This window comes from Eriocheir sinensis, chromosome 17 (genome assembly GCF_024679095.1).
Source record: "Eriocheir sinensis breed Jianghai 21 chromosome 17, ASM2467909v1, whole genome shotgun sequence".
NCBI classification, from domain to species: domain Eukaryota; kingdom Metazoa; phylum Arthropoda; class Malacostraca; order Decapoda; family Varunidae; genus Eriocheir; species Eriocheir sinensis.
In genome coordinates this window covers 371,494-391,561 of record NC_066525.1, presented here as the reverse complement: position 1 = coordinate 391,561, position 20,068 = coordinate 371,494, and the positions used below count along the sequence as shown (strand labels likewise).

The following is a 20,068-nucleotide window of genomic DNA, read 5'->3' as shown; positions in this document are numbered from 1 at the left end:
AATAAGGCAATCTTCATTTCAATTTCCTGTCGCCACCACACAAGTATTACGCCTGTAGGGCATGGCAGGAATGACCCACTCACTCGCTCCTGCCAGTTATGTCCGTCCCTTATACTGAGTGTGTGCGTGAAGATGACGGCCAGAATAGCTAATGGATGGGATGATGATTAAGGTCACACTAACCAAAGGTTGGGGTGAAGATTACGGTCATGAGCTTATGGCTGTGGTGAAGCTTACGGTCAGAGTAGCTAATGGTTGGTAGGGGTGGGCAGGTACCGGTATCAGCTAAACGGTACGGTACCGGTACCAGATTGCTCGGTACCAGTACCAGATTGCTTGGATTTATTTATTGGATTTATTGATAATTCTTCATGTCCGATTTTTTTTTTTTTTTTTTTTTTTTAGGTTGCTAATAAATATTGTTATTGTTATTAGACTATGATCGAGTACATCCATAATTAGCTGTTTAGGTGAAACTTTCTCAGTTGCGCTAGACATATCGAAAGCCTTCGATAGAGTCTGGCACAAGTCTTTGCTTTCTAAACTGCCCTCTATCGGATTCTATCCTTCTCTCTGTTCCTTTATCTCCAGTTTCCTTTCCGGCCGTTCTATCTGCTGTGGTAGACGGTCACTGTTCTTCTCATAAACCTATTAACAGTGGTGTTCCACAAGGCTCTGTCCTATCACCCACTCTCTTCCTGTTATTCATCAATGATCTTCTTTCCATAACATACTGTCCTGGAGGGATGGGTCTTGATCACGGTGACAGGCTGCTTGAAGATGCTGGCGGTCTGGCGGATGGGGGGGACCAGGGAGGCATCATTGCGCATACCACAGGGGAATCTGCGTGTATCGAAACACGAGAAATTAATCAAGACCAGGAGAGGGTTTTCGGCTTGGTTGGGGTGAAGAGTACGGTCACGAGTTAAAACATGTTCGAGGTCGGCATTGTCAGTCGCTTCCATCCCTCATATCAACTATCTCCAAAGGCTGTAAATTAAGATCGGTCGGGTTCTCAAGTGTTTTCTTAGGTTCGTGGTACAGAAGAAGGGTCAGTCCACTACCAGGGTCATAAAACTCCCCCTTGAGATGCCCCAAACTCCTACGAAAGCCTTGTCAAATATGTGTGCTTGGGAGCTGAGATGTTGAATAATATGGATAAGAATGTCGCATCAGGCAATAAAGCGAAAGTTTGTGGCACGGGAAGTCCAGTAAGGCAGCGTGGCACAAAGTTTCAGCGGAAATTTACCGTGCGTACTGGCCCACCGCACGTCGATAAAGCGCGCGCTCGCTCGCCCCAGTTTGCAGTTCCCCGCGTTCCGTCAGTTGCCCCGCGTCAGTAGTCACAAAAGGAGACACACCCCACTCAGTTCTCTCCGCCGCTCACTCGACTCGCTCCACTTGCCTCGCTTTCCTCCGCTCCCTCCCACGCATTCATTCACCGCTCCTCTCAGCAACAAACTTCCTTTAGCAATGTCCCTCAAACTTCGGTGACTAACGTAAGGGCAGTATGTCCCTAATACTTTAGCGCTGTAGCCGTAAACCATTCCTAGATGGGGCCTCTGTAATATAAACTTGAGTGAGAGAAGTGAGTGGGCCGCTAAACCTCTCGCACGGTGTTTGGTGACTGTCAAGAATGGAGAACACGTTGAGGAGGTCCCGAATAGGCGACCTCCTCCTCTTCGCCCCCTTCAGGGTCTTGGTGGGCCAGGCCGGGGTGCTCCTCCCTCTCCTCGGACTCCTACTTGTTGCCGGTAAGTGCCTCTTCTTCGCCCTGCTTGTATCACGCTTTTAATTGCAGCTTTATTAGAGTGAAGGTCATATCTGTGTGCCACTTCTTGTATTACTGTTGTTATTAATGTTGACACTAGGGCAGCAGAAATTGTATTATGGTGTCACTATTTGTGTTTGCGAAAGTATTAAGTATATGAATTGCTTGCTTCACGTTCTTGTGGTAATAAATTTATGGCATCTAAAGTCTTCACATGTTACTAATCTTTCCTGGTAGAGCAGCATCAACAACAGCAGCAGTTTCCATGTTGTTTGTTTTCTCTCGTAAATGCATAAGTTGCCTCCGTTTCCATTGTAATTGCATATCATTGAATTGACGATGTGTCCCTTTGTACCACTTATCGCACTGCCGTTGTTAGCTGGCAGGCAATGACCTCATCTCCCTTGTTGTAATTCTCTTTGCAACAATAAACTTAAATCAATCAATCAATCGTTTGTTTTCGTGAAAATACATAACTTGCCGCCCCCTGCTTGCCGCACTGATACATAAACTACATCACCATTACAGGAGAAGCCGTGGCTCGTTTACCACTACGAGTATTAATGTTTTCAAAGTAAGGGAAGCAGCTCAAGGGAAAAACTAAATCAAAACGGAAAAACAATAGCCTCGTTTGTTTTCGCGAATATACGTAACCTGCCGCCTCCTGCTTGTCCCACTGATACTTAAACTGCATCATTACAGGAGAAGCCGTGGCTCGCTTACCACTACGAGTATTAATGTTTTCAAAGTAAGGGAAGCAGCTCAAGGGAAAAACTAAATCAAAACGGAAAAACAATAGCCTCGTTTGTTTTCGCGAATGTACGTAACCTGCCGCCTCCTGCTTGTCCCACTGATACTTAAACTGCATCATTACAGGAGAAGCCGTGGCTCGCTTACCACTACGAGTATTAATGTTTTCAAAGTAAGGGAAGCAGCTCAAGGGAAAAACTAAATCAAAGCGGAAAAACAATAGCCTCGTTTGTTTTCGGGAATATACGTAACTTGCCGCCTCCTGCTTGTCCCATCTTAAACTACGTCATTACAGGTGAAGGCGTGTCTCGCTTATACCATTACAAGCATTTGTGTTGTTGGCTGGTTAACATTAACAGAGAAGGAACAACGACAACAGTGATCCATTTGTTGGTTTATGGAAATGCTTATGAAATTGACCTCTCCTCTGACCTCTCGTTGTGTTTTCTTTTATTTGAGCAACGTCTAGCGGGCCTTTTTGTTGCTTCTTTTGTTTTTTATATTTCCCTTGAGCTGCTGCCTCCCTTGTTATATGTCAGAAAAAACAGTCCCTACACTTGTCTCGCACGTCATTGCTTTATCATCACAGCTAAAGTTATCTCGCCCTAACCACTTGTTCGACCATAACAGCATCATTATATCATTGCGGCGCCCATGCATACATTTTTAACGAGGCTTTCGTAGGCGTTATGGGCATCTCCAGGGGTAGTTTAATGACCCTGGTGGTGGTCTGACCCTTCTTCTGTACTATAAACGTGAAAAATGCGGTCATGAAAACCCGATTAATCTCCTTAGCGGCCTTTGGAAATAGTTGATGTGAAGGGCGATGCCTGATGAATACTGAGCCCTCCGTTTTCACCAATAGCCTCGCATCTTCTCATCATTATTGCAGTTCCGGGCGTCCGTTTCCTCTGTTTATCATTCCCCACATAACTTTTGGGTGCTGGATAGGCCATAACAGCAGCAGGAACAACACTGTCTGCCCCCGCCGCTGCTTGTTTCCGGAAATATACACGTTCCAGCTACACGTATATACAGTCCCTCTTCTCACTTGTCATTCACGGTTAACGAAGCTCTATGAATTCTCCCCGCTCTCCGTGTGTGTGTGTGTGTTCTGACTGCCCTCGCCTAATTGGATTTTTGCAGGTCTGTGTCAAGCTCAAAATGTTGGTTCGGTCTTTTAAAACTTTCACCATATTTTATTTTTTTGTTGTATGAATTCATGTATTTTAAATGTGCGTGTCAGTGTGTGTGTGTGTGTATGTGTGTGTGGAAGGTTGAGATAGATGAGAGAGAGAGAGAGAGAGAGAGAGAGAGAGAGAGAGAGAGAGAGAGAGACGTTCCTATCATCTCCGTGTGTCTGCGTAGAAGAGAGAGAGAGAGATGGTGTTGGGGAGACCGAACACTTCTTATCAGCTCCAACGCTTGCATTCTAAACATTTGCATGCATATACCGCTGCACGCTGAGGCCGCTGTGGCATCCCTCTCTCGTCCTGGCCTTAGACACCACCTTGGGTCCCTATTCTTAAACGGAACTGGCTCCCATTACGACTATTTTCCAAGGCCACAGAGAAGATTAGCTGTTTTTTCATGGGTGACTTTTCCCGTTCATGATGCAGAGGGCGTGTTAAACTATCACTAAGCTCACAAAACAGTCCATTGACCATATTCTTAAACGTATCGGGGTCCCATTACGACTATTTCCAAAGGCCACAGAGAAAATTAGCTGGTTTTTCATACGTGATTTCCCAGTTCAGTGTGCAGAGAGCGTGTAAAACTATCACTAGGTTCACAAAACAGTCCATTGGAAAGTCCAGCAACTTCTACGGGAGGCTTTTTAAACAGGCGAACTGAGGTGCTGGTAATATTTTACGAATACGAACTCAATCACACACATACACACAAGGGGGAACCAGACTACAGCAGAATAGGCTATCTTGCATGACCCCGGCCGCTCTCCTCTTCCCCTTGTTCATTATTGGTCGCGAGGGAGGCATTGGGGCTTACCAGGGAAGGGACGGGCATCAGAATGTAAATGCAGTATCGGATGCAATATATATACTTCCCGTGTGTGAGGTGGGTGGGTGAAGGGAGCGATGCCACGGTGGTCGATAGGGTTGAATGCTTTTTTACGAGTATGTAGGTTCTCAATGGTACATATTGTTAAACGTACTGAGGTCCCTTTAGTACTGTTTCCTAAAGCCACAGAGAAGGCCAATCGAGTTTTCAAGCGTGACTTTTCCAGTTTAAGTTTGCAGAAGTCGAGAGAGAGAGAGAGAGAGAGAGAGAGAGAGAGAGAGAGAGAGAGAGAGAGAGAGAGAGAGAGAGTGAAAGGAAGTGAAAACGACGGAGATAGGAAGAAAAAAAGAAAAGAATTAAGATAACAAGAAAAATATGAAAGAAAGGAAGGAAGAGAGAGAGAGAGAGAGAGAGAGAGAGAGAGAGAGAGAGAGAGAGAGAGAGGAATGAAAACGAATATGAGAATAACTTTTGCTTTAAACCACTTAAGCCGCGACCAGATGAGGCGAAGTTACGGTGACATTGTATTGCTCGTTAGACGTTCCTTGAGTTAAGAACATTTTAAATTACTCTGCACGTCCCCAGCCCATGTAGGAAAGAAAGAAAAAATATGCTCAGCCGACTTCCCTCACATTTTGCTTACGTTGTGTGGCTTCGTAGGAGTTTGTTATGCATTTCCAGGGGTGGTTTAATGACCCTGGTGGTAGTCTGACTCCTCTTCTGTACCGTGAACCTGAAAAAAAAACATTCATTACAACCCGAATGATCCCCTTTTTGGCCTTTGGTAATATATATAGTTGATGTGAGGGATGAAAGCAACTGACAGTACTGACTTCAGGTTCCTTATTCTACGTTTTGATGCTGGGAACAGTCTTGATATTTCTGGGAGTTTTATGCATTTCCAGGAGTTGTTTAATGACCCTTCTGGTAGTTTGACTCTTCTTCTGTACCACGAACCTAAAAGAACGCTCGTTAGAATCCGACTGATCTTCTTTTCGGCTTTTGGAAATGGTTGATGTGAGGGTTGGAAGCGTCTGACAGTCCCTACTTCAAACACATTTTACGTTTAGAAGCTGGGAACAGTCTTGATATTTCTGGAAGTTTTATGCATTTCCAGGGGTTGTTTTATGACCCTTCTGGTAGTCTGAATCTTCCTCTGTACCACGAACCTGAAAAAAACATTCATTACAACCTGACTGATTTCCTCTTCGGCCGTTGGAAGCTGTTGGTGTGAGGGATGGAACAATCTTGATATTCCTGTTTTTTACCAGTGCTTGTCGCTTTCGTAGGAGTGTTATGCATTTCCAGGGGTGATTTTATGACCCTGGTGGTAGTTTGACTTTTTCTGCACCACGAACCTTAAAAACACTCATTAGAACCCGACTGATTTCCTCTTTGGCCTTTGAAAACAGCTGATGTAAGGGGTGGAGGTCTCTCTCTCGACCTCAAGCACTTCATTGAATCCAGGCTCGTAGATTTCGTAGTCAGGGACGCTAAACACTGCACCAGGAGGCGTACTTTTATGCAGTGAGCGTTTTTTTTTTATATAGAGCTGTTAGTCTTTTACCAATACATGAAAGAAATAAACTGCAGGCCCGCATTTCGTCTACCTACAGAAAATGCTAAAAAAAGTTTGATGCGAGAAACGTTGAAAAAAGTTTAAAAATGTTGAAACGAATGTATATACAGCGGGCTTTTTTTTTTTTTTAAATTTGCATTTTATTTTCTTCGTGTGTATATTCCGTAGTAGTCTGTCTGTCTCTCCTTTACCAAACACACACACACACACCTCTCTCTCTCTCTCTCTCCACCCCCCCTCTCTCTCTCTCGCCCCTCTAGCCCTCAGGAGCACCGCGTCTTCCCTTGCCCGAAGCCTCCCGCAAGTGTCATTATCGGACGCGTCTTTCCCGGGATCAGGAGGGATAACAAGGATAACAGGTCGAGCGGCGTCCTCAGAGTGTAGGCTTCCGGCGGTATGGGGGAGGCCAGGCTTGAAATTCCGGGGTCTTCAGAATAAGGCTGTGGTGTAAATATAGTTTAATTCCGCCAAGAACAGTCCTCTATCTATCTATCGATCAATTTGTCTATCTGTCGGTCGGTCTACCTCGCCCTTCGTATGGTCTTCGTATGGTTAAAGGAACATGTGGGGCGGAATTTCACGCTTTATAGAAGAAGGTTGTGGTGTGAACATATGTTTAATTGCGTCAAGAATCTTCTCTCTCTGTCTTTTTATCTATCTCTCTATCTCTCGTCCTTTATATGGAGAGCAAGCGAGTAAGACGAGGTGGGGTGGAATTCCGGGCTTTCCAGAAGAAGGCTGTGCTGTAAAAATACGTTTAATTGCGTTAAGAACAATGCCTTCTCTCCCTCTATCTGTCTATCTATCTATCTATCTGTCTGTCTATCTCCTGCCTTTCCTAACGTCCCTGGAGAGGAAGACGAGCAGGTGGAGAGTCGCTTTCCAGAATAACATTGTGGTATAAAATACTTAATCGCGTTAAGAACATTACTCTGTATGTCTCTATCTATCTATCTATCTCTCGCTTCTCCTAACGTCCCTGGAGAGCAAGACGAGCAAGTGGAGTGACGCTGTGCAGAATAACATTGTGGTATAAAACTGTTTAATCGCGTTGAGAACAATACTCGGTCTGTCTCTATCTATTTCTCTCTCTTGCGCTCCCTATGCTCCTCCGAGGGTAAGGCGAGCAGGGGGTTTCCCGGGGGCCCCTCCGTCATCGGTCATACCCCATGAGTGCTGTCAGCGCGTCAGGGCGGTGCGTCAAGCTCGTATATCAGCAGGACGAGCCCCAACGCACCCTTGTGGCGCAATTAGGCTCGGCAGATGAGTTTATTATTTCTGATATATGGGGAGTGATTGCTTGCCTGCCTTCCCTCTCTGGCTCCCCTTGTGCAGGTGTGTCCCAGGCTGTAATAAATGCTATTGATTGGGCTGTTCAGGTTATGCACGAGGCGTGTAACTTGGTTGTCTTGAGAGGAGGCTACTTGAACTCTCGAAAGGAGGTAAGACAAAGGGTCAGAACACGGGCGCGGCATATTGGAAGGCCCAGGTTCGAGTTCCACCCTCCGCTAAAGGTCGGCAGTTTTCAGTCATCGCCGAGTGGCCTAAGACTGTCCGCATGCTGTCCTGAAGGCCACTTGTCAACCAAGACTCTAGATTAATCTCTAAAGAGGATCAAATATGAGCTCTGGAGGATCAAATATGAGCTCTGGAGGATCCAATATGAGCACTGAAGGATCAAATATGAGCTCTGGAGGATCAAATATGAGCTCTGGTGGATCAAATATGAGTTCTGGGGGACAGTTTGAGCCAAGCAAAATGGCACGACAATAAAACACCTGCCTGCGCCATAACGGGCTGGAACCGGCCACCAGGCCTCACCAAGAAAGCCTCTCGGTGCCATAAACTGAACGTAAAAAAAAAGTAAAATAAATCGGTACTGCTGTAAATGCTGTCCCTCAAAGGCATGAAAATATATACAGTATGAAAGCATTTACTTACATATTTGAGGGTTATTACGGGAAGGTCAAAAACATGCTCAAAAACATCCTCAAAAACATGCTAAAAAACATGCAAGTATACACTATGAAAGCATTTACTTACATATTTGAGGGTTATTAAGAGAAGGTCTTTAAGTTTGTGTACGAAGCAGATTAGGCCACGGACGGGCACAAACAAAGCAAGCAAGTAACAAAGAAACAAGCAAGCGAGCGAAACCCACTCTTAATTCTGTTCCCGGAAAAGCGCCGCGAAAATAATCCCGAATAAGAAAGCATTAAAGCTCCCTAATGATTACTTCCACGAGGGTCAAGGAAATATAAACTCCCTAACGAGATGATTTTTTCAACAGGCGTCGCACCAAAATTTCTGCCTCGCTTGCAACTTGCCGGCTGGACTTTCAATGCCATCAGCGTTAACCTCGTGTGCTTGATATCTAAAACTGTTATCGTCAGCCCTTACGACGAGCCTGTATTGCGCCAAGCAGCTCCCGACCCTCCCTTGGGCCTCCTCACGCTGATGCTATCGGCCTGATGCAACGTTGTGTAGGCGCCGGGCAAACACAACCACACGTGAAAACACCAGGCTCGGTATTCTCAGACGCTGCCGCCTTTCACATCAACTATTTCCAAAGGCCGAAAAGGAGATCAGTCGGGTTCTAGTGTTTTTTTAGGTTCGCGATACAGAAGAAGGTTCAGACTACCACCAGGGTCTTAAAGTACCTCTGGAAATGCCTCAAACTTCTTCAAAAGCCTTGTCAAATATGGGGTTTAAGAATATGGGCTCTAGATGTGTAGCACGCAGGCCGCTGAGGTCCCGGGTTGTGGCGTCGCAGCTCCCCCTTGTGACTGCGTAATTGCCTCAGGGATGTGCGTGAATGTTAAGCCGTTTATGCTGTGTCCGTGCAATTATTCACCCTCAGTTGACATGCTTAGGGCCTTGCGTAATGCGTTTTGTCTTGCGTGGGTACATTCCATGAGGGAGACGCGTCCTTGAGGGTTGGGTCAGGCCGTATAAGAGAGTTTCCTCGCCCCGGAACGTCAAGTTGGGGCTCCGTCATGAGCGCTTATGTATTCATCTGCACGAACTCTGAAATGTGTCAAGAGTCCGGCGCGAGACTTGCCAAGGCCGAGGATTTTTTCGCTTAAAATTTCATGCCACTTAACATTCCTCGGGGCAAAAAAACACGCGTACTTTGATGATGTTTGCTTCGACCACGCGGAGGCACGGACTGTTTTTGTGTCTGGGTGCAGTACATGGACCCTTGTATATTGCTTGTGGGTGGGGACGAAAAGTACTAATTCTCCTTTGATGTTTTGTGCAGTGAGAAAACAGTCGCAGTCCTTGGAGCTATGTATTTGTGGTTTGGGTTCCTTCGTAGTATCTTTTCTGCAGTGATGAAATACTCGCAGTCCTCGGAGCTCTGTATATTGCTTATGGGTGGGGAAGGCAAGTACTTATTTTCCTTTGATGTAGTCTTTTGCAATGATAAAATACTCGCAGTCCTTGGAGCTTTGTATTTGTGGTTTGGGTTCCTTCGTAGTATCTTTTCTGCAGTGATGAAATACTCGCAGTCCTCGGAGATCTGTATATTGCTTATGGGTGGGGAAGGCAAGTACTTATTTTCTTTTGATGTAGTCTTTTGCAATGATAAAATACTCGCAGTCCTCGGAGTTCTGTATATTGCATGTGGGTGGGGAAGGCAAGTATCAAGCTTCCTTTGATGCAGGTTTTTGCAGCTATAAAATAATCAATCAGTCAGGCGGTGCAGCTAGCTTGTTGTTATGCATATTGACGCAGCGCAAACTTGAGACGTAAAGGCAATACGCTGAGGGCTCTCGAACGTACCTATTCTTGTAAGCTTCGGGGAGGCAGGCAGCGGCAGGGACGCAACCCGGAGGCGGAGATAGGAGCAAAGGGATGAAGGTGCATTGGATAACAAGAGAAAACTTACAGAGAACTTACCAAGAGGAGAAAAAGAAAGAGAGAGAGAGAGAGAGAGAGAGATAGTGGTATGCCTGTATGTGTGTGTGTGTGTGTGTGTGTGTGTGTGTGTGTGTGTGTGTGTGTGTGTGTTTCAATCAATATAAAGAGGAGAGGCAGACGGTTCTATCAGCACCATCAGAACGCTGCCTTAGTCTTACGAGCCTCTCCTTCCCTTCCTCTAGGCCCTCGGGCTCTTCAACTCTTCCTACCTAATTTGGTCCAGGCTCTTAAACATTTCGGCGCCCAAGATCACCTATTTGACAAGGGTTTCCTAGGCGTTGTGGGCATTTCCAGGGGTAGTTTTATGACCCTGGTGGTAGTCTGACCCTTCCTCTGTACCGTGAACCTAAGAACACACTCATGAGGACCCGACTGATCTCCTTTTCGGCCTTTGGAAATAGTTGATGGGAGGAGGAGGAGGTGGAGGAATACCCAGTGGCCTCCTCCGCTTTCCTCTCAGTGAAAGGAAAGAGGCGGGAAAGGAAGGGTGAGAAGGAAACAGAGGAGCCCTCCTCCTCCTCCTTTCGCCTTAAAATACTTCTTCCTTCTCCCTCCTCCTCTTGTCTAAACCTCCTCTCCTCTAAGTAGGAAGTGTATGTATGGTAGGTCTGTCTGGTTCTTTCCTCCTCCCTCCTTCTTTCGTCTACTGTTAAAATACGTAATCTTTTCGCTATGTATTTTTCCTAGTGTCTCTCTCTCTCTCTCTCTCTCTCTCTCTCTCTCTCTCTCTCTCTCTCTCTCTCTCTCTCTCTCTCTCTCTCACTCTCTCTCTCTCTCTCTCTCTCTCTCTCTCTCTCTCTCTCTCTCTCTCTCTCTCTCTCTCTCTCTCTCTCTCTCTCTCTCTCTCTCTCTCTCTCTCTCTCTCTCTCTCTCTCTCTCTCTCTCTCCCCCCCCCCCCACCCCCCTTCTGCCTTCTTTTTCTTCTCTGTAACTTCTTCTCTTCCATACTAACTAAATTATCTCGTCTATATTTCCATCTTCCTTTCGTTCCCCTTCCTTCTCCTTCTTCATCTGTTAAAATACGTAACATTTTCTCTATGTATTTTTCCTAGGCGATCTCTCTCTCCCTTCTCCCTTCTTTTTCTCCTCTGTAGCTCCTCTCTTCGCTCTTACTAACATGATTATCCCAATTTCCTTTCGTTCTCTTTCTTTCTCATTCTTCTGTTAAAATACGTAACCTTTTCTGTAGGTTCTTTTCGTAGGTGCTCTCCCTCTTCCTTCTGTCTTCTTTTTCTCCTCTGTAACTTCTTCTCTTCGCTCCTACTAAAATGATTACCCCAATTTCCTTTCGTTCCCTTTCCTTCTCATTCTTCTGTTAAAATACGTAACCTTTTCTGTATGTATTTTTCCTAGTCAGTCTCTCTCTCTCTCTCAAGAAAAACGTCAAACGTCTACTAACCACTTCAAAGAAAAATTACTACCACCAAGAACTACATACCTGCAAAAATAACACAGCTGCAACTTGGAACACATTAAAAACTATTATTCCTAGTAAAACACAGAGCACGACCCACCCGCCCCTTGAGAACATAAGTGAAAAAGCTGAAGATTTTAATAACTTCTTTGCGAACGTCGGCCTAACCACATACGAATCAACTCAAGAATCATTAACAGTCGAAAACCGTAATCACCTTAACGAAGCTCCTAACATCCCGGTCGCGCCCTCTACCCCCACTAATCTCGCGCTTTTCAGACCTCAGCCAGTAGACCAGAACACAATCATCTTAACTGTAAAACAGCTTGAAAATACTAAATCGTTTTGTTGTGATAACATTTCCATAAGGTTTATCAAAGACTCACTTATAGTTATCATCTTCTACCTCACAACCATCATAAATACCTCATCGTCACAGGCATTTTTCCTGCCTCCTGAAAAATGCTGTTGTCACCCCACTATATAAAAACGGTAACCCAGACGAAATAGGAAATTATCGTCCCATCTCTCTACTTCCAATTTTTCAAAATATTAGAAAAGGTAGTTGCCAATCAATTAATGTCATTCCTGGAACGTAACAAACTTCTCTCCAACCCAACACGGCTTTAGACCAAAACTCTCTACAGAGACAGCGCTGCAAGTCATTACCAATAAAATTTATGATAATATAGACAACAAACAAATATCACTTTTAACACTCTGCGACCTTTCTAAAGCCTTCGACAGTGTCAGCCACACCATCTTACTCCGAAAACTTCAACAGATTAATGTTGACACCTACTGGTTTGACAATTACCTCGATGACAGGTCACAGTCAGTCCGCATCAAAGACATCGTCTCATCCAAGAAATCAGTAGCCTTTGGAGTCCCCCAAGGCTCAATACTAGGCCCAACATTATTCAATATCCATGTAAATGACATATCTACCTATATCAATAACTGCCTTCTAGTACAATACGCTGACGACACACAGTTCCTCCACAGCGGTAATATCAACGAAATAAATACTTTAATTAATAAAACTGAGATCACTTTGAAACAAATAAGAACCTATTTTCTACAGAACGGCCTTCAGCTAAACATCAGTAAGACACAATGTATCTTCCTAGGCACACGCCAACTCCTGGCACACATACTAACACCACCATCAGATGTGCTGATGGCGTCATACAGCCCTCCTCCATGTTAAAACCTTGGCTTTCATCTGGATTCACATGACCTTCGACAGACACATAAATGAAATGACTAGGAAAACAATGGGAACCTTAAATTTCATTAACAGACACAAAGATCTCTTCAACAAAGAAACACGCTTAATGGTTATCCAGACTTTGGTATTAAGCATCATAAAATACGGCATCACAATATGGGGGACAACAAACTCAACTTTAATAAACAAAGTGCAAAAACTACAAAACTTCGCGATAAAAGTGGCAGATGGGAAAGCCAGGAAATACGATCATGTCACTCCATTATTTAAAGATTTACAATGGCTTAAAATCAAAGACCTAATCACCTTTAACCTCATCACAAAAGTGTTTAAGCTGAAAATAAAGGATTACCCAGACCACATCCTCTCTCTCCCAACTGTTAACTATATGACTGACTCAACAACAAGACAACAAAACAATCTCTACGTCCAGAGAACCAACACCGACACAGGGGCAAGAGCCTTTCATGTATTAGGTCCTAAATTATGGAACCAATTACCGAATGAAATAAAGACTCTCATAATCTGACCACATTAAAATCAATTCTTAAAAGAAGCTGTTGACCTCTGCATGAATGTATTATCTACTTTACTGCCTTCTGTATATTCTATCATGTATATTTAGATGTATAATACACCATGTATATTTATATGTATAACCTACCATGTATATTTAGATGTTTAGAATAACCACTTTTTAGTGGAAATAAAGTTTATTTATTTATTTATTATTATCTCTCTCTCTCTCTCTCTCTCCCTTCTTTTTCTCATCTGTAACTTCTCTCTCTTCGCTCTAATTAACTTGATTATCCCATTTTCCTTTCGCTCCCTTTCCTTCTCTCATCCTAGGCGCTCGCTCTCTCGCTCTCTTGGTCTCGTCATTCTCTCTCCCACACTTCTATGCGGCCGTCACTAACTGGATTATCTCATTTAGGCCCAATTCCACCTCCTTCTGAAATTACCTAATACTTCAACTTGCTATATTTTTTTCCTTCAAACTCACAAGCTTTTCTATTTTTACAGCTTTAACTATGTAACTAACTATCTATGTATCTATGTGTAACTAACTATCTATGTATCTATGTGTCACTGTATCTGTCTATCTATATCCATTAACGTGTAGGAATTGTAGTATACGAAAGCCATATTCAAATGAGGCTCCACTAAATGTTTCTCTTTCCAATGATTGCTAAGCTTATGACGTCCTGATGTGGAAAGACTCATCATCTGTCACGTTTGTTTTCCTCTTTATCTATCTGTGTTTATCCCTCTAACGCATGATTGAGAACAGCGCCAGTTTCTATTTCTTTTTCCAATGATTGCTAAAAGATTATGGCGTCTTGATGGCGTGAAAAAATTCATTACCAGTCGCGTTTGTTCCTCCTGCCGTGATTTGAATGGAGACTTCACGCACGCCGTACCTGACCTGTCGTAATCATCGGTCATTCACATCTGAGAGCCGATGATTGACCTTCTATATACGCCTGGTCAATTGGAGCTAACGAATGTATTAATCAAATTCGTTTCGACGTGATGGAATTATTAGGCGCACGAAACATCAACCGGCCGTCGCTGCTGCATCGATCTCTCTCTCTCGCGCCGCTCGAAGAATTGTTTACCGAATCGCCTCAATGCTAAGTCACGTCTCAAGAGCGTTACACAACCTGGGCGGTGTGTCACACATTTTCAGACGGTTTCGGGTCCCACGGTAACTATTTCCTAGGGCCACAGAGAAGGGTAGTCGGGTTCCCATGATTGCAGAAGCCTTGTCAAACTATCACTAGGCTTATATAACTACCCCTGGAAGTAATAACACATCCTCCACGAAAGCCTAAGTGTGGGTGTGTGAGCCCCGAAATGTTGAAGAATTTGCATAGGCCTCAGACCGAAAACAGGGGGAGTGTGACCCTGGCCTAGAGAGACTATTCATAGGCCTTACGTAGTCTTGTCCTCTCCTTAACCCTCGTGTCCTAAATTAACATATGGCCTTGGTGTGAATGTGTGTGTGAGAGGGGAGGGGGGATGTGGGAGGAAGGTGGGGTGGGGATGCATGTGTGTGTGTGTGTGTGTGTGTGTGGTTTCATTTAGGTTTAAGACATCAGTGAGCTTTTTCTTTTCCTTTTCTCTTTTTTTTTTCCTTAAGCTGCGTCCTTTCCTTAAAAAAAAACATCTAGTCTGGACCATCGGAGTCTGTGAGGTTCGAATATCTATGTGAATCTATGTAAAATTTTCATGTTACGGATATAAGCACTGAGGTCGCGCGTATCTACATCATATGACCCCCAACTTAACCTTTAATATCCGTCCCCTGAAGAAGTCACAGGTGCATGGCTCGTCAATTCCTTTCTTCTCTTCCCGTCAATTATTTCCACGGAGAAACCTCACCCTCTCACCCTCGCACCGACCGACCGACCCGCTCTCACGCCCCGACCCCAACGCCTCCACCGCTGGCCTGAGAATAATCCCAAGCTCGCTAACCCCGTATTGAAAACCTTTAGAGCATGTGGGGAAAGTCTCAAACCGCGTTTTCTCCCCTTCTTCCACGAGTAATGATGGTGGTGGTTGTGATGGTGATGGTGGTGATGGTGACTGAGAATGATGAGGATGGGGATAGGATGACGATTAAGGTGTGATAATGAGTATTAGTATTAGTAGTAGTAGTAGTAATGGTAGTAGTAGTAGTAGTTTTAGTAGTAGTAGTAACAGCAGTAGTAGTAGTATTGGTAGTAGTAGTAGTAGTGGTAGTAGTAGTAGTAGTAGTAGTAGTAGTAGTAGTAGTAAGGGATAATACATGCAAGGTTAATTAAGTGACCTCTATCTGCATTTAGTTAACATCTCCGTATTACCAAGAGGCTGAGTGAGGGGTCGTCAGGGTAATGAGTAATACATGTAGCTGGGCCGTAGATGTCAAGTTTACAGAAAGTTTCCCTAAGGACTCACTAATACATGTAGGGACAGGTGATAGTTAATTTAGTTTTGGGTAGTTAAGCAAGTGGAGAGACTCGCGGGGTCGAAAGTTAGGTGTTGCAAGTAAAAGGACATACCTGCTGCTTATGTTTTTCTTCGATAACTTTGCATACAGGCTCCTTCAACTTCCCTTATGTTCTTACGCGTATCGGGCTCCCATTACGACTATTTCTCAAGACCACAGAGAAGAGTAACCGGGATTTCATGGGTGATGCTTCAGTTCAGGGTTCAGAGGCCGTGTAAAACTATCACTGGGATCACAAAACAGTCCATGAAAAGACCAGGAAACTTCTACGAGAGGCTTTTCAAACAAGCGAACTGAGGAGACGAAACGTGTAAGAATACAGGGAAGATTAACCGGGTCACATTTAGCCAGCATCAGCATCTATCCGCTCTGGTTCTCGCTCGTTCTCTATTGCGCCGCTCACAAGTCGGTAAGTTATTTTGGCTCCAGTGATGCATTTCGAATATAGGTTGACTTTCCGGCTCTTTGGGTCATGACAGGGGTGATAATCTTCGCTGATGGCCAGGAAATGTTGCGTAATTGCGGCACGATCAGCCACGCACCTCACCTGTCGCTGTTAATTAGCTGATAACAACCGTGGCATTGCCCCCTGTCGGTTTGGCGCGCGTGGAGGTTACGGGTACGATCACTCCTCCTCCTCGTTGTGTTTCCTCGGCCGCTTCGTCTCTGTCTGTCCTTGTATTCGTTTGGGCTTTCTCTCGTTAGCTATAAGAAAAATTAATAACCATTGTTTACTATTACTACTTTTACTACTACTACTACTACTACTACTACTACCTTACTTCACTTTACTATACTTTGCTTTACTTAACTATACTCAAGTCTCCGATACAACAAAACTACAATGCATTTTTTTTTTCATTCCAAGTCAATACTCGTACCAACAACAACAGCAGGGGCGGCGGCGTTGTATATATACTATAAGGCCTTTTCTATCGACGAGCGGCCGGTAACGAAGCTCTTACACTAATATTACAGTCGTTGTTGTGGGAGTCGCGTTCTTAATTAACGTTTTTCGAGCGTGGATAATGACGTAACGCGACGGGCAAAAATCCTGTGAGCCCATTATAAGCTTTACAACAGAAACAGCAATAACAGCAACAGGAGCAGGATTTGGCGTGGTGGTGTTAGGCGTGACTTCCATCGTTCGGTCTACACAGATCCTTGTTCTTAAACGCATCGGTCTCCCATTACGACTATTTCCCAAGGCCGCAGAGAATATTAACCGGGTTTTCCTTATTCTTAAACGTATCGGGTTCCCATTACGACTATTTTCTAAGGCCACAGAGAAGATTAACCGGGTTTTCATGGGTGATTTTTTCGTTCAAGATGCAGAGGTCGGGTAAAACTATCACCGGCATCACAAAACAGTCCATGGAAAGTCCAGCAACTCCCATTACGACTATTTTCTATGGTCAAAGAGAAGCTTAACCGAGTTTTCAGGTTTTTTTTTCCCGTTCAAGATGCAGAAGCCGTACAAGACTATCATCAGCATCACAAAGCAGTCCACGTTCAGCTTTCGGTTCATAGCACAGCACAGCACAGCACAGCTCGGCATCGCTAGGAATGAAGGGAGAGTACTGGGCTGACCGCTGACTTCACTCCCCACAGCAGCCGTCCGCGGGCTCTGTGGTGTCCAGCGTTCGGTTCACGGCACAGCACAAACACGGCATTTGCTCTGACAGGGTGGAGGGCACTCGAGCGGCGGGACGTCACTCTTGCTTCACGCCTCACACCCCCGCCCTTCCCCCGGCGTGAGGGCCCTTCATGCCGCCAGCCAGCCACCCACCCTCGGTCCCGCAGTATAGCCGACATTATACGAGCCATGAAACCGCAAACCCGAATAACTTAACTTTACGATTGGCCGCATAAAAACAGACTCGTGCAGCGAAGACCCGACCGTTTCCAGTTCTAGTTTCAATCAACACGTGACAGGTTCTCGTTCTTGTTCCTGCTGTTGTTTTAAGTTAATTACTCGACTAATTCATTCCGTGACACGCTTCATTTACTATTCCATGTATTTGTTAATAGGCGTGTCAGTCTAGCTTTCAGGTGTGTGTGTGCTTGTCGGAAAAATGCATTATGCGTAGCTGTACCTGGAATACGAGAGAGAGAGAGAGAGAGAGAGAGAGAGAGACAGACATACGTATTTATCAATCCATTCATCGAGACAAAAAGAGATAGAGGTAAAAATAAATAGATAGATAGATAGAGAGAGAGAGAGAACGCGCAAATTTGTTCCATTGTTACAGCAAGACAAAGCTTCGAGCGCCCCCTGGCCAGCACTGTCACCAAAACCTTTGACAAATGGGCTCCAGCTGTTGGCGGCGGAGGGGAAGGGAGGCAGAGACAGCGAAGGGAGGGGGAGGCGGTGGAGATGGTAGCGTTCGGGGTGGCAGGCAGTAACAGTCGCGATAGAGGTCGTGGCGAGAGTAATCGTGATTGGGGAGGCGATGATGGTGCTTGGCGTGGGAGGTTCTGGGGTTGGGATATCGTTGTGAGAGGGGTCATGGCAGGGGTTGGTTGGGGTGGGTTTGTGTTGCTGGTGGTGGTTGTGCATGAGAGTAAGCATTGAAACCTCTTCCTCCCCATCTCCCTTGACGCCCGAAACCTCTCCAATTCTCTTCCCAACCTCCCAACCTCACAACCTCAGCTTATCAAACATCAAACCCCTTTCCTTTAACCTGGTTCCATGCACTCCTTGACATCCCTCCCTATCTTCCTTGACGTTGGAAACCTCCCCAACTATTCTCCTAACCTCCCAACCTCTTCCCAAATCCCTCAGCTTATCTAACCTCGAACCCCCAATATTGTAGTCTTTCCTCAACCTCCTCGAAGCCTAAAACCCCAACCAGAAGCTCTTTGAACCTATTCCCACGTATCTAAGCCTATCTAACTTCCAACCTCCCATTCCAGTAGCCTTTCCAAAACCTCAATCAGTCACTCTTTCAACCTCTTTCCATATTCTTTCGTCTAGCTAACCCCCGGACCCCATTCAAATACCCTCTTCCCAACCCTTAGACGCTTCAAACCTTCCCAACCCAACCAACTCTTCCTGATCTTGATGCTTTTGTTTTTGGCATTCGCTGGTGGCTCGGTAACTTGAGTCGGTGCCGGGATGGGCGGGTGGCGGCGAGGGTGTTGGCGATGGCTGCCGTAAAGCGTTAGTGTTATGTAAGTGTTAGTGCATGCAACTCTTATAACTGTCGAAGGGAAGAGTTGTGTGGAAGGGAGGGATTGTTGTGTGGTGCGTTGGTGGTGTTATGAGTGGAGTTGTGAGGGTGTTAAGATTAGGGTGATGGTGGTGGTGCTTGTGTGTGTGGTGTGTGGACGTGTGAGTGGTAGATTCAAGATGCTGTAAGAATGGATGGTAAGAACGTTATGGTGGTAGTGGCGATAGGGACGTGTGTGTGTGTGTGTGTGCGTGTGTGACCGGTCGGCCGTGGTCAATGGCAGCGAGGGTTTGTGCCTTAATAACAGAGAGCGGAGTGCCAATTTGGGTTTAATGGGAGGGAAAGATGAACAGTGGGATCGAGGGAGGGAAAGAACAGGAGTGGGGTCAAGCTAGCCAGGGAAGGAACCGCGGCCTGACCCAATCCCTGTATCGACAAGGAAAGGAAAAAGGAACAGAAAAACATAATCTGACCATTTTTTATTTATATTTTTCACGCGTTTGACTCATGGGATGGAAAGAAGGGGATGGGTAGGAAGGAAGAGGAAGGTTGAAGGCAAGGGTTGAGTTGTGGTTTGTACCTGTATCGTGAAAGAAAGTTAAAGTAATCAGACATCTTTTTACGGACTAACTCACGTGAAAAAGAGATGAGCAGAGAGAGAGAGAGAGAGAGAGAGAGAGAGAGGATTGGAAGGAAAAGATATAGATAGAGTTAGAGGTTACTTTGATCCGCGTATTGTTGCAGTAGATAAAAAAGAAAGTTAAAAGTCATCTGTCACCTTTTTACCGACTAACTCACGTGAAAGAAGAGATGAACAGAGAGAGAGAGAGAAGGGAAGGAATCTGCACGTCAAGAACAAGAAGAACAAAAAAAGAAGAGGAAGAAGAAAAAGAAGAGAGAGAGAGAGAGAAGAGAGAGAGAAGAGAGAAGAGAAAGGGCTGGAGGGAAGGAAGGAATGGAGACAAGGAATTAATTAGCAACGAGAAAAAAAAGAAACACACGTCGAAAAATAAACTCAAATCAATCTTGCAACTTTATTTTTCTTATTCTTTCTTACTTCACATCCGACTCACTAAATATGGCACGCATGAACGCACGAACACACGCATGTATTGGGGGGCTACATTAAAATAGTTTCTTTTGCATGTGTTTTGAAGGGTTTTTTTTTTTTCGTCCATTATAGATTAAAGAGATTTTCCGAGAACAGAGGACGTG

The 20,068-nt window shown here is 44.9% G+C and overlaps 1 protein-coding gene across 3 annotated transcripts in view; it reads left to right on the top strand.

The window, feature by feature from the left end:
• The first annotated feature begins 450 nt into the window (after nt 1-450).
• Nucleotides 451-20,068, top strand: part of LOC126999691 (uncharacterized) — an 84,858-nt gene continuing 65,240 nt past the window's right edge. For 2 of the 3 annotated variants that reach the window (XM_050862429.1, XM_050862428.1), the window contains exon 1: nt 451-1,754. In XM_050862429.1, coding sequence (XP_050718386.1) covers nt 1,637-1,754 — 118 coding nt within the window. In that variant the 5' untranslated portion in view covers nt 451-1,636. The remainder of the gene's footprint in view (nt 1,755-20,068) is intronic. The other variant, XM_050862427.1, reaches the window with a different exon arrangement.